The 19249-nt window shown below is 41.4% G+C and overlaps 1 protein-coding gene across 1 annotated transcript in view; it reads left to right on the top strand.

Moving 5' to 3' along the window:
• The window catches only part of TMEM132E (transmembrane protein 132E), a 649576-nt gene that overhangs the window by 611711 nt on the left and 18616 nt on the right, over window positions 1-19249 (top strand). Inside the window, exons 6-7 of the mRNA XM_068268597.1 lie at window positions 1251-1456; window positions 14325-14604. Of these exons, the coding sequence (XP_068124698.1) occupies window positions 1251-1456; window positions 14325-14604 (486 nt within the window). The remainder of the gene's footprint in view (window positions 1-1250; window positions 1457-14324; window positions 14605-19249) is intronic.

The following is a 19249-nucleotide window of genomic DNA, read 5'->3' as shown; positions in this document are numbered from 1 at the left end:
TATCTTTGATTTGATTTGAGTCTAGCTGCAACTAAAATATGGCCAACAACCTACCTGGTATTTGAAGGACGCCTGTTGAAGGGAGCCGAGCACCATTTTTGGCACCCAGGGCATCTAAATAGCACATTAGGTAGAAGGGGAGGGTGGACATGGTAGCTCCTATAGCAATTAGAAACCTGGAGAAACTGCAAGAAACATATGCTTAGTTCTCTTTAAGTAGAGCTAGCTGAGGGGAGGATGTTGCCATGACACCTTAAAATGTGTGCAGTTTAATTAGAAATGGAATTCCAAAAACAATATCTGAGTAAATGTTTTTAAGACCTAACTTGTTTGCATAGCCTCCCACAGTCGAAAGAACAATCAGTTAAAATGAATTTTCCCATTGATCTATTGGGCATTGTGAAACAATGTAATTCATCGAAGTCTGAATAAGAGATAACTTTTTTTAAATACTGCAACAACACCATGAAAACATATCAGTAATGCTTAACTTGTTTAACCTTCTGCCGCCCGCGTCACGCCAGTAGGCGTGGCCACGGCGCCAGCCCCAGGACCGCCTAACGCCAATTGGCGTAAAGTCCTGGTGCTCTATTTTGCATGAGATCGCGCGCATGGTGCGCGCGCATCTCATGCTCGGAGGGCGGAGCTCCGCCCCGCCTTCAGTCTCCGAGCGGCTATTGCCGCTCGGGAGACTGTTAGACGGCGATCACGCCGTCTATTTACTTGGTGCAGCGCTGCGATGAGCAGCAGCGCTGCACTGGGGACAGCCGTGTGACACGGCTGTCCCCATGGGGGACAAGAGAGCGATCGGCTCTCATAGGCAGAAGCCTATGACAGCCGATCGCCATAATTGGCCGGCTGTGGGGAGGGAGGGAGGGAATACATTTAAAGAAACAGGGGTTTTTAGAAAAAAAAAAAACAATTATATTTATTTAAAGAAAAATAAACATGGGGGGAGCGATCAGATCCCACCAACAGAGAGCTCTGTTGGTGGGGAGAAAAGGGGGGGGGGAATCACTTGTGTGCTGAGTTGTGCGGCCCTGCAGCTTGGCCTTAAAGCTGCAGTGGCCAATTTTGCTAAAAATGGCCTGGTCACTAGGGGGGTTTAGCCCTGCAGTCCTCAAGTGGTTAAGCTACATAGGGTTCATGTCCACAATAATATATTGCTAATAGCTCCAACAACTAACTCATTTGGCCAGTGTTCATGATTGATAAATTAAATTATGTTCTTTGTTTTTCTCTCCTAATAGGTATCCAGTAGTTGTGATTATGTATTTGTGAGTGGGAAGGAGAGCAGAGGATCAATGAATGCCCAAGCCATTTTTACCTTTGAGCATCTCAATGGAACCCTGGAAATGACTGTATGGGTCCCCAAACTGCCTTTACTGATTGAACTATCTGATTCAAAGCTAAGCCAGATAAAAGGCTGGAGAATTCCAATCCTACCAGACAGAAGGTAGGTCCATCTTTAAAGCCCAACTCTGGATGTTTGTATTTTAGTGAAACAAGTTTAAAAAGCATGTACTGATTTATTTTATTTATTTATCTGGTTATTTATTTTTGTAGGGGGGGAGTATTGTACCCTCTCTCACTTTCTGTCTCTGGGATCTCCATGGAAATAAGTGGCTTCCATAGGAGCCGTGGGTTTTCTAGGGACAGACAGGAAGTGAGTGACAGCAAGGAAAAGTAGTCCAAAATAATGGGTTCTTACTAACTTTTCCCCTTTTACTCTAGTTTAAAAGGTTTTTTTTCTGTCTCTGACACTGGGGAGATTTTCTGAGGTCCTGTGCGTACAAACAGAATTGTAAAACATCACAGATAATGGCAATGGACAGCAATAAAAACAGAAGATGTTCTAACTCATTGCCATGGCATCCAAAACGGCAATATATATTTTTATCCTTTTGCTTGTGGTTGGCATTCACTGTTAAATGTAAACCAAATAGCTGACCTTTTCTTAACCATTCAGTGAGAATTTTTCCTTAGTTTGCATTACTTATAAATAATTACCGAGTTGAACTAGTAAGATCTCCTTGAATGAAAGTCCTTCATTTTAATGAAATGGAGAAGACTGATATTTAATTGGTTGCAATGATTTTCAAGAGGTACTTTTGTTGCTTCTGCAAGGTAATTGTTTCTTATTCATTAACATTGTAAACCTTACTGTTTGATTATCTTTGGAGATGCCCAGCAATTATTTCACTATCCAAATGCAGACTGAGTTCATCTGAACATCCAAGAAACCAAAGTCCAGATTTATGAAGACATTTTTGTATCCCTAACAACATCTCACGATGACCTAAAAATGCCAGATAGTTGCCTGACTGTAATGCTGTCAATAGGAATATAATATTTTATGATTTTTTTTCAGTAAACTGGTGGTTTTTGCTTTTCCATAGATTTGATATAAAATAGATAAAACATTGTTTGGATTTTAAAATGTATCATGGTTAATGGCTGCCCTTCTAAATAACCATTGAGAGGTAGGCATGGACTCATTAGTTATGAGTCCCTAAGGACTCGAATTTGTGATTTAAATGAGGCTTAATTGCCTCAGGTGTGCGGCTGGATCTGAAGGGGTTAGTTACCCATAAGTCTGTGGTCCTCCCTGCACTCCAAACAGCTTGCACGCTTCCTATTGGATGCGTTGCAAGCCTCCCTACACGCACGTACTCCTTCAAGCTGGAATTTTATTTTGTTAATACTTCATCCTACTACCAATTACTGAATGTAATGGTGCCCATACATGGTACAATAAAAACTTTCAATTTTCCCATTTATTCTACCAAAATGATCAAATTGAATGAAAGTTTAAAAGAATATTTTTTTTCGATCAAGAAAAAGGAATCGATTATCCCGTTTTTTCAATTCAAATCTGATCGAACATGTTGTAAAAAATCTTTATATTTGATCTAATGGAATAATCTAACAAAATTATCTAATCGAAAAAAATGGAACAACTTGTACCATATATGGGCACCATAAGAGAGCCTAACTACTTTGAGTCCTATGGGAGAAAAGCTCTATAGAAATGTTATTGTTGTTGTAAAATAGGTGCCAATTAGCCACTATTTCTGGACAATCAGTACCTTAGCTTTATTAGTTTGGGCTGTTTTTGTGTCTTGTATGCTTTTGGTGGGCCAGTTAAAGACTGCTGATTAATCACTTAAGGTGTGTACACACGCACTACAAAAGGCAATGACGGGTCCGCCTGCCCCAATGCATATACCACTTTTTGCAATTACTTGTGGTAATATTATTGGGCAGTGACTATTGACTTGCGGTGCTATATGGGAGGGGGTCATATAGCCTGGACTGCTGTAATTTCATGCCTTAAAGAGGAACTTCAGTGAAAATAATATAATAAAAAAGTGCTTAATTTTTACAATAATTATGTATAAATAATTTAGTCAGTGTTTGCTCGTTGTAAAATCTTTCCTCTCCCTAATTTACATTTGGACATTTATCACATGGTGAAATTTTTACTGCTGGCAGGTGATGTCAGTGGAAGGAGATGATGCTTGCATTTTTGGCAGTTGGAAACAGCTATTTCCCACAATGCAATGAGGTTCGCCGACAGGAAACTGTCAGGACCACACTGTGGGGGGTTTCACCACACCATTAGCCATACAGACCCCATTGATGATCCATTTGAGAAATGGAAAATACTTCTCATGGGAAAGGAGGTATCAGCTACTGATTGGGATAAAGTTCAGTTCTTGGTTACGGTTTATCTTTAAAGGGCACCTGTACTGAGTAAAATTATTTAAAATAAACATATGAGGTAACTTCAAATGAACATTACATAGTTACCTTGCCATCAATTCCTCTCAGAAGCTCACCATTTTCTTCTGACATTGATCCCTTCCAGTTCTGACAACATTTTGTCAGAATTGAAATATATCAGTTACTGTCAGTTATTTATCAGTTGCTGTCAGCTATAGCTGAGAGGACAACTGATGTGCCAAGTAATGTCTGTTTCCCTATGGCTCAAGTGGGCGATGTTACAGTTTAACAGTGTGCTGACCAGAAAGCTGTTATGGGGTAATGGCCATTTTCAAAATGGAGGACAGAGAATTCCCTTGATCACAGTGGACAAACAGGACGTGGGAAAGGAGAAAAAAATTGAGGAGTAGACTACACGGGAGGTAAGTATGACTTGTGTATGTTTATTTTGACTTTTAATTTTCAGTTCAGGTTTTCTTTAACTGGCATTCCTCAGTGAAAGGAGAAGAGAGGATGAGATCATGTGATCCTTATTTTATAAAACCTCGAATATGGCTTTAATATACTGTGCAAGTTTATTTTATGCGTGATTTGGAATCACAATGTGAAATTAGCATACGATCTGTAGTATTTTGAAGTTTGAACTGCCTTTTTTCCCATTCTCAGGTCAAGTGCAGTAAAAAAATAGCTAAAATTATAAAACTAAATTAAATTACAATTAAAAAAAAAAAAACGAATATGTGAATAGGTAAATAGGTAAGACACAATGCATTATTTGGATGAATAGTTTTATTTGACTGGAAATTGTCCTTGAATGCTATGACAGACTCATAGCTACACTGTTATGACTTAGCTTTAGGCTAAAACATAGACACACTAAAGGCATACACAAGGTCACATAAATGACAGGGCCCAGAACACCGTAACATTAGCTTGATGTACACCTCAATCAATGAGTAACATTTATACTTCAAGCACTTCATTCTTTCTCTCAGCAGAATTTTATATCTTCAGTTTTATTGATATTGAACAAAACATAATAGTATGGTGCTGTATTGACTTTTGTGATGTATTGGCTAGTTCATAAATAAGTTAAAGTAATATTCCAGAATAATCAATAGAGATAGAATTTAGAACTTTTTAATGTGTTTGAGCTGCAAAAGTTAAGACCTAGATGTGATTTTGTAGTGAAATGCAAAAATTACCTTTTTTTTATTACTGCCCTATTGAGCACTTACACATTAATGGCTTGGTTAGATATTGCCATTACGGATCTTTTTCTTCCAGCCTTTATGAATGGAATCCTAGTCATGTAAGCTTGCAGAGGCTAAAGATATATGTGCTGATTGGACCCTTGTAGAAGATCATATTCTATTCTGAACAAACAGTGGTGTAGCTGCAGAGCCATGGGCCAGGTGTATAACTATAGGGGTTGCGGGATGGCCCGGGACCTGGGGGCATGGTACTGATCATAATAATGCAGGGCAGGCAGCGCAGCAGAGGATATACATACCTGCTCCCGGTGCTATAGGTCACCTCCATTTACTGTTCAGTTTGCAAGTGCTGTGCAGCCGGCCAACCATTATGTGGCTTCAGTCCCTCCCTGACTGACAGATCTCGGCGGGGGCCCGGCCCATTGTAGCTACCCCTGCCATGGGCCCCTGTACAAATCTTATACTAAGCCCTTCTTCCCCATGGCTCTGTGTGTATTAATCATATGATAAAGATGATGGAAATCATCTCTACAAATACAACCATTTTGTGAAAGGTGTAAGCAGAGGAAAAGGAATGTTTTTTTTTATGGTTGCCACTATTCAAAGCACAGGTAGAGTTGATATTTTCCGCTAAAGCAACAAAAAAGAGCTTAGGCTCGATTCACAAAGTCGTACAAACTAGGGTGCAAAGTAGTTTGCACGTCTAAAGCTGTTACAGATCGCGTGCAAAGTTTAGCTCTGCAAAATATTGCACCGGTGTGCGTGAAACATCGCACCGTTCGCGTGCTAAGTAAGTTTAGCACGCGAACAGTGCGACGTTTCGCGCACACACCGCATCGCTTAAACTTTGCTCACGCAAACTTTTGCGCGTGTATTAGCGCATGCAGCGGCCGTTTTTGCGTCCTAAGTGCCTTTTCACTGGCCTGCTAACACTTAGCACCCTTTAGTGAATCAAGGCCCTAGTCTACATATCTCATGGGCCCATGTGCAATGGTTTTTTTCTCCTGAGTTTTTTCCTAGGGGATATTTTCACACTTTTCAATAACATGCCTTTAAAACCACCAGCAAGTGACAAAATACTCAAAATAAATTTGATAGCACTTTTTCACGTACTTTGTGGTACTTCTTCAAATTGACAGTGTTGAAAAGTTGTTTAAAAAAAGACATTAAAAAATGATCTCCTAGGAGAAAACTCAGGAGAAAAAGAGAATTGCATACGGGCCAATGTTATGTCCTCTCCCTCTCACATGTCTGTCACAAAGGACGGTTTCTACAGAGTTTTACAAACTCTTACATAAAAAAAAACAGGATAGTTGAGACTTACAGTACATTTTCCACCCTGTCCCTGTATAAAGGTTGTCATTTTGAGTATGCTCCCTTTAGGTCAAGCAAAGGCTTTCACTTAGGCATGGAGAGCAAAGTTGTTTTAACTGGTATAACGGGGCAGCTAGTATGAAACCTTTGGCTGTAGGACAGGTTGACATATTTAAAGACATAAGAGCAGGGTATAATCTTTCCTAAAGAGACCCCACCTCAATCCCTTGTGATCGTGTGATCTTTCCACCTCTTCTTAAAGAGCCACCCGTGCAAAATACTACACTGCATTTGAACTTTCTCTGTCATTGTAAAGACTGTTAGGTAGATGTACTATCTTTCTCTCCTCATTTGGTATCGTAAATAATTGTTTTAGTGAGATTGGCAGCACAGCCATTTCATGGCCAATTTTGCTGCAGCAAGCTGAAAGATGAATATCCTACACGTAATTAGGTTGGCAAGTTCCCCTTCAGTGATTGTAAAATGCCAGCTTCGCTCTCTCATTATGCACTATAGACACAGGTACACAGGGCCTTCCAAACGCACCCTAGTGTTCCCCATTTCGCCACACAGCTACGCACTGGTAGTTTAAACATAAGAAAATTCCAATTTCTCCTCTTCAATTTTCTGCACCGCTGAGTTCTAGTGATTTCAGCCAGGGGGGAAGATCAGTAACTTTGTTTTTCAAGAAAGAGAATAGAAAGGGCTTAATTTTTTCCCTTTAACTCATTCTAAACCGTGAACTTGCTATGAACAATTTGTGTATAATAGGGCAACAGTGCTTTTTCCATTTACAAGCAATGCATGACATTCCTCTCTGCATTGGCTTGTTTCCAGTTTGAGAGTGCAGTCCTCTTAACCCAAAATAAAATCAGGAATGTGGGTTGAAGACATCTACTAAACGCATAAGTGACATCACCCACCTTCATGGGCTGGAGACAGCTAAACGCAATAATAAAAAGGAGAATCAAACTTCTAGCTGCATTTATACCTGTGAATAAATCACATCAAAGAGAATAACAGGTTTGCAGCTCTTTCATTTAATTTTCCAGTTCTAAGCACAATTTTTCCATTCCCTTCTACAGATGGCGAGACACAAAAAAAAATATGAATGAAACTTGGCTATACATATACATATTTGTTTAAGATCGCTAGCAGACGTAGCCAATAGCCATCAAGGGTGGTATATGCCACAGTAATGCATTGTTCTGCCATTGTTTTACATAGGCTTACACTTGCATATGCTAGAAAATAAAAATGACTATTTACCTATTAATGTTCAGGAAAAATTCTACCAACAGTCACCTCCTCTACATAAATGAAATCAAGCTGGATGGCAAAAACTAACACATTGGGCTTGATTCAATAAACCGTGATAACTCATATCACGGCCATTTTCGCATGCATTTTCGCGTTTGTGCGTAATCGCAAATTTACGTGTGCAATTGCGCATTTTCTGTGAATTTTAGCGTGAAATAGATATAGTTTTTGTGCATAAAAAACCCTAATTGCGTCCGCACAACCAAACGCAAACTTGAAAATGCACGCGAAAACAGCTGTGATATGAGTTATCACGGTTTAGGGAATCAATCCCATTGACTTGAACAATTAGGTAAATGGAGGTCCCAACAAGTAAAAACAAAGTTAAAAACAGAGGTAAAGGTGGACTAACCTCCCAGCAATAACACTATATGTGTACTTGAAAAATCTTGTTATTGACAAACTACAAATGCAACGCGTTTCAAGGGAAAATCCCACTTCCTCGGGCAAAATAAGCAATATCTGTAACATGGTGTCAGAACACTGTGAAGCGTTTTCTAACATCACAGTAAAAAAACCACAGGCAGCAGTTCTTGGAGCTGAAGATTCCAGTGCAAGAAATAGCTAAGATGGTACATAGAACTGCCAAACTCCAAGGCCTCTGGTAGAAATTTGACGTTTGAGGAAAACAAATACCATCCTTGGTGTGGGGTGGGAATTTTATGTAGATGGTTTATCTCCAGACCCTATGCATTTCAAAGAATTTCTTATAAGAATATAGATTGCAACAAACACAATTGCTAACTTCCAGTCAGAGCAATATCCTGCCTCTATCTGGCCAGCAGACGCTAGTCAGCCAATCAGGTGCACTGTCATACACCCTTTGCCTGCTGTACCATACCTAGCAGGAATTACATAGATTAGCATTCAGGTGGGAGGCTTCTGTTGGACGCAATCGTGAATTGCGTCGTTTACAGGGACGCCCCGTGTAGGTACATCTCCGACACGGTCCCCTCCCTAACCACTCACCTGTTAACCGCATCCTAGAAGCTGCAAAAAATAAATTTAAAATCACAAACACTGGTCCACATGACAGCCCAGGGGCCCCAGGTCTCTCTCACTCACTGGGGCCCCCAAACCACCATGCGACACCTAGAGGAAAGTGCGGGCAAGCCCTGGACCTCTCACCTCCCGGGAACTCACCCCACCACCTCTAAACTGAATGCCAACTGCAACAAACACAATTGCTAACTTCCAGTCAGAGCAATATCCTGCCTCTACCTGGCCAGCAGACGCTAGTCAGCCAATCAGTAGAGTTGGGCCGAACCTCCGATTTTAGGTTCGCGAACCGGGTTCGCGAACTTTCGCGGAAGGTTCGGTTCGCGTTAAAGTTCGCGAACCGCAATAGACTTCAATGGGGATGCGAACTTTGAAAAAAAAAAAAATTATGCTGGCCACAAAAGTGATGGAAAAGATGTTTCAAGGGGTCTAACACCTGGAGGGGGGCATGGCGGAGTGGGATAGATGCCAAAAGTCCTTGGGAAAAATCTGGATTTGACGCAAAGCAGCGTTTTAAGGGCAGAAATCACATTGAATGCTAAATGACAGGCCTAAAGTGCTTTAAAACATCTTGCATGTGTATACATCAATCAGGTAGTGTAATTAAGGTACTGCTTTACACTGACACACCAAACTGTTCACTGAACAGAACAGGTATGCAGTGGCGGGTTCACTGAACAGGTATGCAGTGGCAGGATCAATGAACAGGTATGCAGTGGCAGGATCACTGAACAGGTACGCAGTGGCAGGATCACTGAACAGGTATGCAGTGGCAGGATCACTGAACAGGTATGCAGTGGCAGGATCACTGAACAGGTATGCAGTGGCAGGATCACTGAACAGGTATGCAGTGGCAGGATCACTGAACAGGTATGCAGTGGCAGGATCAATGAACAGGTATGCAGTGGCAGGATCACTGAACAGGTATGCAGTGGCAGGATCACTGAACAGGTATGCAGTGGCAGGATCAATGAACAGGTATGCAGTGGCAGGATCACTGAACAGGTATGCAGTGGCAGGATCACTGAACAGGTATGCAGTGGCAGGATCACTGAACAGGTATGCAGTGGCAGGATCAATGAACAGGTATGCAGTGGCAGGATCAATGAACAGGTATGCAGTGGCAGGATCACTGAACAGGTATGCAGTGGCAGGATCACTGAACAGGTATGCAGTGGCAGGATCACTGAACAGGTATGCAGTGGGCTGAGGGCTCACTGAACAGAACAGGTATGCAGCCAGGAAGAAGTTAAGCCTAACTAATCTTTCCCTATGAGAGACTGCAGCAGCTCGCCCTACTCTCACTAATGCAGGCACACGAGTGGCCATAACGGCCGCCGCTGCCTGCCTTATATAAGGGGGGGTGGGGCTCCAGGGGCTAGTGTAGCCTAATTGGCTACACTGGGCCTGCTGACTGTGATGTAGAGGGTCAAAGTTGACCCTCAGGTGCATTATGGGGCGAACCGATTTTATGCGAACTTTTGCCGCAAAACGTTCGCGTGCGACACCCGCACGCGAACCACCTAAGTTCGCGCGAACCACGTTCGCCGGCGAACCGTTCGGCCCAACTCTACCAATCAGGTGCACTGTCATACACCCTTTGCCTGCTGTACCATACCTAGCAGGAATTACATAGATTAGCATTCAGGTGGGAGGCTTCGGTTGGACGCAATCGTGAATTCACGCGATCGTGGACTTTTGCGCGCGCAATTTGCTGCGATCGCGCGAATCGTGCCACTTTCCGCGCGCAAAAGTCCGCGAAAAGCACTTCACATGCTAACTGTTTAGCACACCCGTGCTAAACAGTTTGCACCGCTTTGTGAATCAAGCCCATGATGTCTCCCACAATGAATCACTGCTCAATATGCAAGTGTCCCTTTGTTGTCCCAGAAAGCTAGACACACCTACAGAACTGCAGAATTGCAATGATGTGTTAGTATTATACAGAGCCACAATAATCCAAAATGCATACAGACTGATTCAGACAGGTTGTTTTTCATCAGTGCATGGCATGGATTAATGTGGCTCTATGTGGTAAGAATATAATGATGGAAAGTTGTATGACACACATAAGACCTACAAGATGGGAGCTGCACACAAAAATGGCTGCTTGCTCTTGCTTGGATTAAGGTTTTAATGAAAGATAAATATCTATAATGTACCTGGATCTTTAATGCCTTATTTATGCCCCATAGATAAGTAGAGACCAAAGTTGACTTACAGTAAGTGATAATGTACACCGGATGCAGGTTGGTCTGGTGCTTGTTTTTCATCCCAGCACCAGATAGCATGCCCTATTGTCCTTGATGTTCTCCAAAGATTTTATCAAAATTGAAAGGTTTTATTATTTATGATAAGATTGAAATTACTAAAAAATCAAACAGTGCTATAGAAGGAAAATAAATAACAATCCATCTCTGCCCTCCAAGATGATATGGCTCTTGCGTTTTGCAGCTGACATATTTCATATTACATTTTCTAGACAGATAAAAAAAACATTGAGGGCTGGTGCACACCGAGCGGCTTTTTCAGCGTTTCTGCAGCCGCTTGCGGCTGCGGATCCGCTTGGTCAATGTATCTCAATGGGGTGGTTCACACCAGAGCAGGAGGCGTTTTGCAGAAACGAAAAATGCCGGGGTGAGGCATTTTTTGGATTGCGGGTGCGTTTCTGCCTCAATGTTAAGTATAGGAAAAACGCAAACCGCTCTGAAAAACGGCACTTCAGAGCGGTTTTGCAGGCGTTTTTGTTACAGAAGCTGTTCAGTAACAGCTTTACTGTAACAATATATGAAATCTACTATACTGAAATCCGCTGCAGCAATCCGCAAAACGCTAGCAAAACGCCATAGAAAAATTAAAAAAAAGCGTTTCAAAATCTGCTAGCATTTTGCGGATCTGCTAGCGGTTTTTGGTGTGCACCGGGCCATAGAATAGATAGGTGGGAATGTGGATGGTTGGGTGGATAGGCCACAATTTGGACAGATGGACAAATGAACTTTTTAACTACATCCCAATTTTACCTTAATATGCAATGAAGAATAGACATATTTTGTACAATAATTCTTCTACAGTCTTGAGAAAAATGGAAAAACAGAGAACGCAGAAATCAATTTCCCCTATAAATGCAGCTGCATTCCAACAGGAATTGTATCAAAATTAAATTCTACATGGCATTTGGTTAATTTGTTTCAAGGGAAATCAAATCAGTTTAATGTGTTTTTGTTTAATTGGTCCAGCAACACTAATGCACTACACATAATTTGTAAATAAGACTAAAATCCAGTATCAACAAATGGTCCCATTTTGGTTAGCAGATGTGAATTGCCAACTTTGCACACAAAATGGAAATGCATAAAACAGTATAAGTAAATATATAGCAACTCACTCTTACTATCGTGCCTGTTTTATGTTTATCTCCATCTTCTGTTTTCTTTGCAATATAGGCTTTTTTTAAATCTTTTCCTTGTAAAACACATTCTGGGATTTCTCCTGCATATGCAAGTCATTGGTCCTGATTTTATAATGTCATAGCTTGGCACTGGCACATTCATTCATAGTCAGGTAAAACAACACTCATGTACACCTGCCAAATTCACAATGGCACAACAGCAATTTCTCTGTGGGACAAGAGACCGCTGCTATGCTCCAGGTGACGGCTGCAGTGAATAGCAGCTGTAAGTTGGGAATGTTGATTTGAATTTTATTTTTGTCAAAGTTCACAAAACATCTCTGCAACTTTAAGTGAAATATTAGTATCTATTTTTTGTTATTTATTTTATTGTTGATAAAAAAATATCCCTAGTCTTATTAACCCATATGGCTAGGGACTAGACGCAGGGACTAGATTGTGAGCCCCTCTGAGGGACAGTTAGTGACAAGACAATAAACTCTGTACAGCGATGCGTAATATGTTGGTGCTATATAAATACTTGAATAAATAAATAAATAAAATAAATATGGCTGTTAACACGAGGAAGGGAGTGTCTTGCAGAGTGGGTTAGGCAATATTCACAGTGTGGCGTTGCCTTGAATTGTGTCAGACAATATAATTTAAAATTGAATTGCTAACACGATACAATTACTATATATTGAAATGGTACGTTCACATCGTTGGGTTAGCAGTGCTGTGTGGTGGAATCCACCAGCAAAAAATGCAATACATGCAGTGCAGTACTGTATAATCTGTCTGTTAACAGTTGCAGGGAAGCAAATTTTGTATGTACCGTATGCTTCACCTTATGCATCAAACCACATACATAATGCAAAATGTGGCTTTTCCCCTCCGACGAGACCCTGTTTTCACAGGCCGCACACCACCACATTTCACTGTGAATGTAGCCTTACAAAACTCCTTCCACACTGTCCTGTTAAGGATGAGAATTCTATAGTTCTTTCTTTACTGCTGGGTTAATAGCCTGAGCAGTAAATTCAGATATGACAGTGCTGGGGCTCCATGTCAGTGCTCAGTTGTGTGGACAAGCGACAGGAAAGGAATGATGGACCAGATTCCGTAATCAAAGAAGTACAGAAGAAGGAAACAATACTGGAAAATTGTCATAAATAGTGATACAGGATTTTAATAAAGTTGTTCTAATACCAGGAGTGTTTTACTTATAGGTGAGCACTGGTTGGGGGGGTACAGGGAATGAATTGGGTGCTGACATCTGGCTATGATGAAGCCCAGTGCCAATGCCCAATTTATATCCTGTAACTGATAACTGGCTCTTGCCTATTCAATAGCTGAGTGCTGAGGCCTTAATTGAACACTTTGGCACATTTTCATTAAGCTAAAGCTAAAGCAGCACAGCTTAATGTGAGGAGCGTGAGTTGTGTGCACGCCATGCACAGTAGTGCAGTGTAACATGCGCTGGTAACTTACACATGCTCCATTCACATAACGGCCGCTCTACTCATCCCACCCCCTGAGCCCCGTTGGGTCCAGTGGCTTTATAAGATGTGATCCTTTGAATGGCCCAATAGGCTGCCTATCAAGTGACAGAAGTGCTGGGATCACGCAGCTTAATGAATCAACCCCATTATTTCTACTAAACTCAATGAACAGGGCAGTTCTGATTTCGTATAGTGCATCCCCACTTAAAGAAACAGGAAATTATTGGTTTCTGTGTGGTCAGCCAAACCTATTATTAATAGATTATTTTTTAATCTATCCTGAAATATTGAAGCATGGATTTTGTATGACAAAGATGTGCTAAGCAGGCTAACAGTAAAAGGGTGCAGTAACCAGTCCAGATCCCAAGAGATATCAATACAAAATAGTCAATAGTGCTTCCTGTGCTATATGGATACACTAAAATTATTCTCTTGTCCTCTCTCTTCTTGGGTTGGTACATTTCTGATCTAAAGGTCAAGATGTCTCAGATGTTACTAACTAGTCTCCTCCCTAATTAAAGTGGTTGGACGCACTCCACTGCTCATTTGCCCTTCAACAGTCTCCTCCAAGATTTGGACACTACATGGAACTGAAGCCTCTCCACATTGCTTCATTACAGACTGGTACTGTACATTTCAATACCATGGAACATTTCAATAGATAAAAACTGATTTCAGAGTTCAGGTTAATGGAGGCAGAGCATTTGCTTCTGATGTTGTGTGTTGTAAGGGAATGTACTGCTTGATAAAGGAGCATGGTGCTCTTAAGTGTTCCAATTTAACCTCGGTCTCTACTTTTGTAAAAACAAAAAAAAAACAAAGAAAAAAATTATAATGCAGTATATTGCTTTTCTCTGGCAGGTCAGTACGTGACAGCGATGATGATGATGATGAAGAAGACAGAAGGTTAAATCGAGGTTGTACTCTGCAGTATCAACATGCCACTCTGCAAGTATTTACCCAGTTTCACACTACATCCTCTGAAGGCACTGACCAAGTAATAACAATGCTCGGTCCAAACTGGCTGGTGGAAGTTACTGACTTAGTTAATGATTTCATGCAAGTGGAAGACTCAAGAATAGCTGAAATGGTTGACAGTAATACTCTGGCTGGAAGAGAGCCTGGTAGCACATTATTCAAGGTGAGTTTCTTCTCAGGCACTAGGTAGCAGCTTTTCCAATTATTATAGTCAACAGTCTTGGTAACTTAGTGACACTATGGGCTTGATTCACTAAACCGTGATAAGTCCTATCACGGCCGTTTTCGTGCAATTTTCGCGTTTGTGCGATATCGAAAGCGATATCGTTTTTGCGTGAAAATTTATGATTGCGTGCAATAATTTGCAATTGCGTGAGCAAATTCGCGATAGCGCACAAACGCAAAAAACAAGCTCAAACACGAAAATCGCGAGAAAACGGCCGTGGTAAGACTTATCACGGTTTAGTGAATCAAGCCCCATGTGTATTTTCATTGTTTAAGTATCTGGATGAACACTGGTGATGCTGTGTGTACTCTCTGCAAACCCTCTACACAAATATGATACAACAACATTGTATGGTCATGGCTGTGACACCTTCTATATATTTCATATAAAATGCATCATAACCTCATGCAGTCTAAAGGCCTATAACCACCTCACAATATTTCTGATAATTTTTCAGATGACCAGCGATTTTTAGAGGGGCGATTGGTCGTTTCTGCAATCTGCTGGCTAGGGTTCAAAGGAGACATGCTGATTTTACCTCTGCTTCTATTCACACTGCTGCTTTACATCGGACAGATAAACTCCCTGCAACTCCCAAAGTTAATACGTATTCATACGTCATGCATATCTAGCCACTAGAAATATGCTAGCAGAGCAATTTTTACAGAAGTTATTAAAGTCAATCTGACACACACACAGTAACCGATTTTCACGCAAATCACATTCATAGCTGCTGAGTAAGAAAGGTTCCCCGTAACACTTTACAGTTTGATACTCATGTCTGATATGTGCGAAATTCGTAACGCCTTACTGAATGCAAATATGCAATCCATTTCTTGATGTGACTTACAGGCATCATGGCAGATTTTTCCTTGTCTGAATGGGGGCTGGAGTATGCCCCTCTTGCAAGGAGTGCATCAGCTCTAAGGTCGGCCCCTCCCATCAGGATGAGGTCTTTAAGAGTCTGGTACAACCAGATTTCTGTGTCCTTCGTCTATTATCTGTTGTCAAAATTCCATCTCCGACACGCCAGCAGGACACTGGCAAACTGCAAATTACTTGGACTTTACAGCACAAAGACTTTATCACCTATCGGACTCCTAACACAGTATTTTGAACTTTCAGAAATTCCTCATCTTCCTCTCTTCTCTGTATTTTCTATGGGCCCAATCTGTAAGATATATTTATTTGCCAACTTCAATGTACAGTGGGGTGCGAACGTTTGGCCAACCTTGTTAATCGTCATGATTTTCCTGTATAAATTGTTGGTTGTTACGATAAAAAATGTCAGTTAAATATATCATATAGGAGACACACACTGATATTTGAGAAGTTAAATTAAGTTTATTGGATTTACAGAAAGTGTGCAATAAATGTTTAAATAAAATTTGGCAGGTGCATACATTTGGGCACTGTTGTCATTTTATTGATTCCAAAACCTTTAGAACTAATTACTGGAACTCATATTGGCTTGGTAAGTGCAGTGACCCCTGACCTACATAGACAGGTGATTCCAATTTTGAGAAAGAATATTTAAGGGGGTCAATTGTAAGTTTCCATCCTCTTTTAATTTTTTCTGAAGAGTAGCAACAGGGGGGTCTCAACACAACTCTCAAATGACCTGAAGACAAAGATTGTACACCATCATGGTTTAGAAGAAGGATACAGAAAGCTGTCTCAGAGATTTCAGCTCTCTGTTTCCACGGTTAAAAACGTATTGTGGAAATGGAAGACCACAGGCTCAGTTCAAGTTAAGGTTTGAAGTGGCAAACCAAGAAAAAGAATACAGCACTCCAAGAAAAACACCTGCTACTTAGAGTAAAATATGGTGGTGGTTCCATCATGCTGTGGGGCTGTGTGGTCAGGGCCGGCGCTACCATAGAGGCAAAGGGGGCAATTGCCCTAGGGCCCCAGAGCCTGTAGGGGCCCCCAAGGTGTCTCCCCCCAACTTAAATGTTGTTCCCCGGTGCACCTGCAGAGTCTTCAGCCTAGCCAGATGATGTCAGCCCCTGCCTCAGGGTCCTTGGGTGGAAATGTGGCTGCAACAAAGGGACCCTACTGCTGATTTTTGATTGGGGGGTGTCTATTGGCAGGCCCCGTGGTTAATCTTGCCCGGGGGCCCCATTGTTATTAGAACCGGCCCTGTGTGTGGTCAGTGCAGGGACTGGAAATCTTGTCAAAGTTGAGGGACGCATGGATTCCACTCAGTATCAGCAGATTCTGGAGACTAATGTCCAGGAGTCAGTGACAAAGCTGAAGCTGTGCCAGGGCTGGATCTTCAACAAGACAATGATCCTAAACACTGCTCAAAATCCACTAAGGCATTCATGCAGAGGAACAAGTACAACGTTCTGGAATGGCCATCTCATGATCCCAGTCCCCAGACCTGAATATAATTGAAAATCTGTGGTGTGAAGAAAGACAGCTGTCCATGCTCAGAAGCCATCAAACCTGAATGAACTAGAGATGTTTTGTAAAGAGGAATGGTCCAAAATACCTTCAACTAGAATCCAGACTCTCATTGGAATCTACAGGAAGTGTTTAGAGGCTGTAATTTCTGCAAAAGGAGGATCTACTAAATATTGATTTCATTTATTTTTGTGGTGCCCAAATGTATGCACTTGCCTAATTTTGTTTAAACAATTATTGCACACTTTCTTTAAATCCAATAAACTTCATTTCACTTCTCAAATACCACTGTGTGTGTCTCCTATATGATATATTTAACTGACATTTTTTATCTTAACATCCAACGATTTACACAGGAAAATCATGACTAATAACAAGGTTGCCCAAACTTTCGCATCCCACTGTATATTTCGTGTGTATAGTTTTATAATAAAACAAACAATTAAATTGTTCCAGTTTTTGCCCTTGCTACCTGATTACTCTGATCCATGCTAGAACTCTCTGTCCTCAAGAAGAGACACACAGCTGCTTTGTCTTATCTCTATAAATTGTTCATTTGTTAGCTAGGTTGCAAATAACCATTTTCTTTCTTTTAAGAATAGTCTAAGTTCTCTCCACCTCGTTTCAATCTGAAGAGTAATAGCAGCAAATTACCGTGATTTCCAGTGCAAAGCGATAGCATTTTTGTAAAGTTGATTGTACGTACATAGATTTTATCATGTATGGACACACTAACCAATCTTAAACATTAACTTTTCTCACAGTGGCATGATTCACTAAACTGTGATAACTCATACCACGGCCGTTTTCATGCGCATTTTCGTGTTTGCGCGCGACTGCGCAATTGCGTGTTTTAGCGCGCAAATGCACATTTTTGTGCGAAAACGATACCGTTTTTGCACGAAAATTCACGCTTGCGCGCGCAAACGCTCAACCTGCACTTGAAAACCACCGTAATATGAGTTATCACGGTTTAGCCCAGTGTTTTCTCCTTCATCATTAGCCTCTAGTGGAAGAGACCTGAATGGCAACTGTAACATAGTCTTTTAGTGGGTCAAGTGGATGACTCCAGAAAAGGATTAAAAGGTTTTTTCCTTTCCTATCCAAAAGGAACGAATCCCAATTACATTATACTGGCAACTGTAACATAGTAAGACAAGATTGGCAGGTTTTCGGCACATCATGGCAGATGGTTGTAAGTCCACGTTTCCTATTTAAAGATAGTTTTCCCGGTTTGACACAGATGGCATTTTTCGCTGACTCTTGTGAACCAGTTTTCTTCTCTGCTCAAAAATGTGCACCTCCCCATTGTCAAGAGCGTAGTTAGGTTTTTTTTTGGGGGTTGTAGGGATATCGTAGCGTCTTAACTTGCTGAGTTAGCATTTCTATATATTGGGCTGTATACTTGCTGAGGGAGGGTTGCTTAATTTCTCCAATAAACAAATCTTTGCACGCATCTCAGTACATCCAACTTTATACACTAAGCAGGTTTGCTTGTATTAGGATGTTTGAAGGATACATGAGCCCACACAAATGACAGCAGGTTTACTTACCTGGTGTTTCCCACATCCCCTAGAAACCTCTGTGTCCCTCGCCACAGCTCCGCTGTCAGCCACTCTTCTGGGGTCCTTTCCGAAGTGGCCCCGCCAGCGGCTTCTGAACATGAGTGTGGCCAGGAGTGTTCTGCACAGGCGCAGTAGCACTGCGGTGGCACTTTGCCTGCACAGAACGCTCCCGGATATGGGAACTTGACCTCGAGCAGCACATGCACGCACTCACATGTGTAGATGCCGGCTGCTATGGAGAAAAAGAGTGTCTGACAGCAGACTTGCAGTGAGGGACATGGAGGCTTTTTGAGGGGCTGGAGGAAGCTGTCATTTGAGTTCATGTATCCTTTCAGATGCACAGATCTCTATCTTAGTGTGTTGCTGGGTTTGGAGAAAACAGTTTTATAATCTTTGTTAAAGATCATTCTTTCTCTGTTCCTTCCTAGAAAAGGAACACCTGTTTTTCAATCCAGAATCTCACTGTCTATTTATCTGTTTGCTTCAAAAATCCACTAGGGAGTAAGCAACATTGGTACCGGCCCCCAACAAAATCTCCACTGGAATATACTGTATGAAAAATGTGTTTCAGAAAAGCAACACAGGATGTTTGGCTGACAGCAAAGCCC

The sequence above is a fragment of the Hyperolius riggenbachi genome, chromosome 2 (assembly GCF_040937935.1).
Source record: "Hyperolius riggenbachi isolate aHypRig1 chromosome 2, aHypRig1.pri, whole genome shotgun sequence".
Lineage (NCBI taxonomy): Eukaryota > Metazoa > Chordata > Amphibia > Anura > Hyperoliidae > Hyperolius > Hyperolius riggenbachi.
This window is presented reverse-complemented; position numbering and strand designations above follow the sequence as displayed.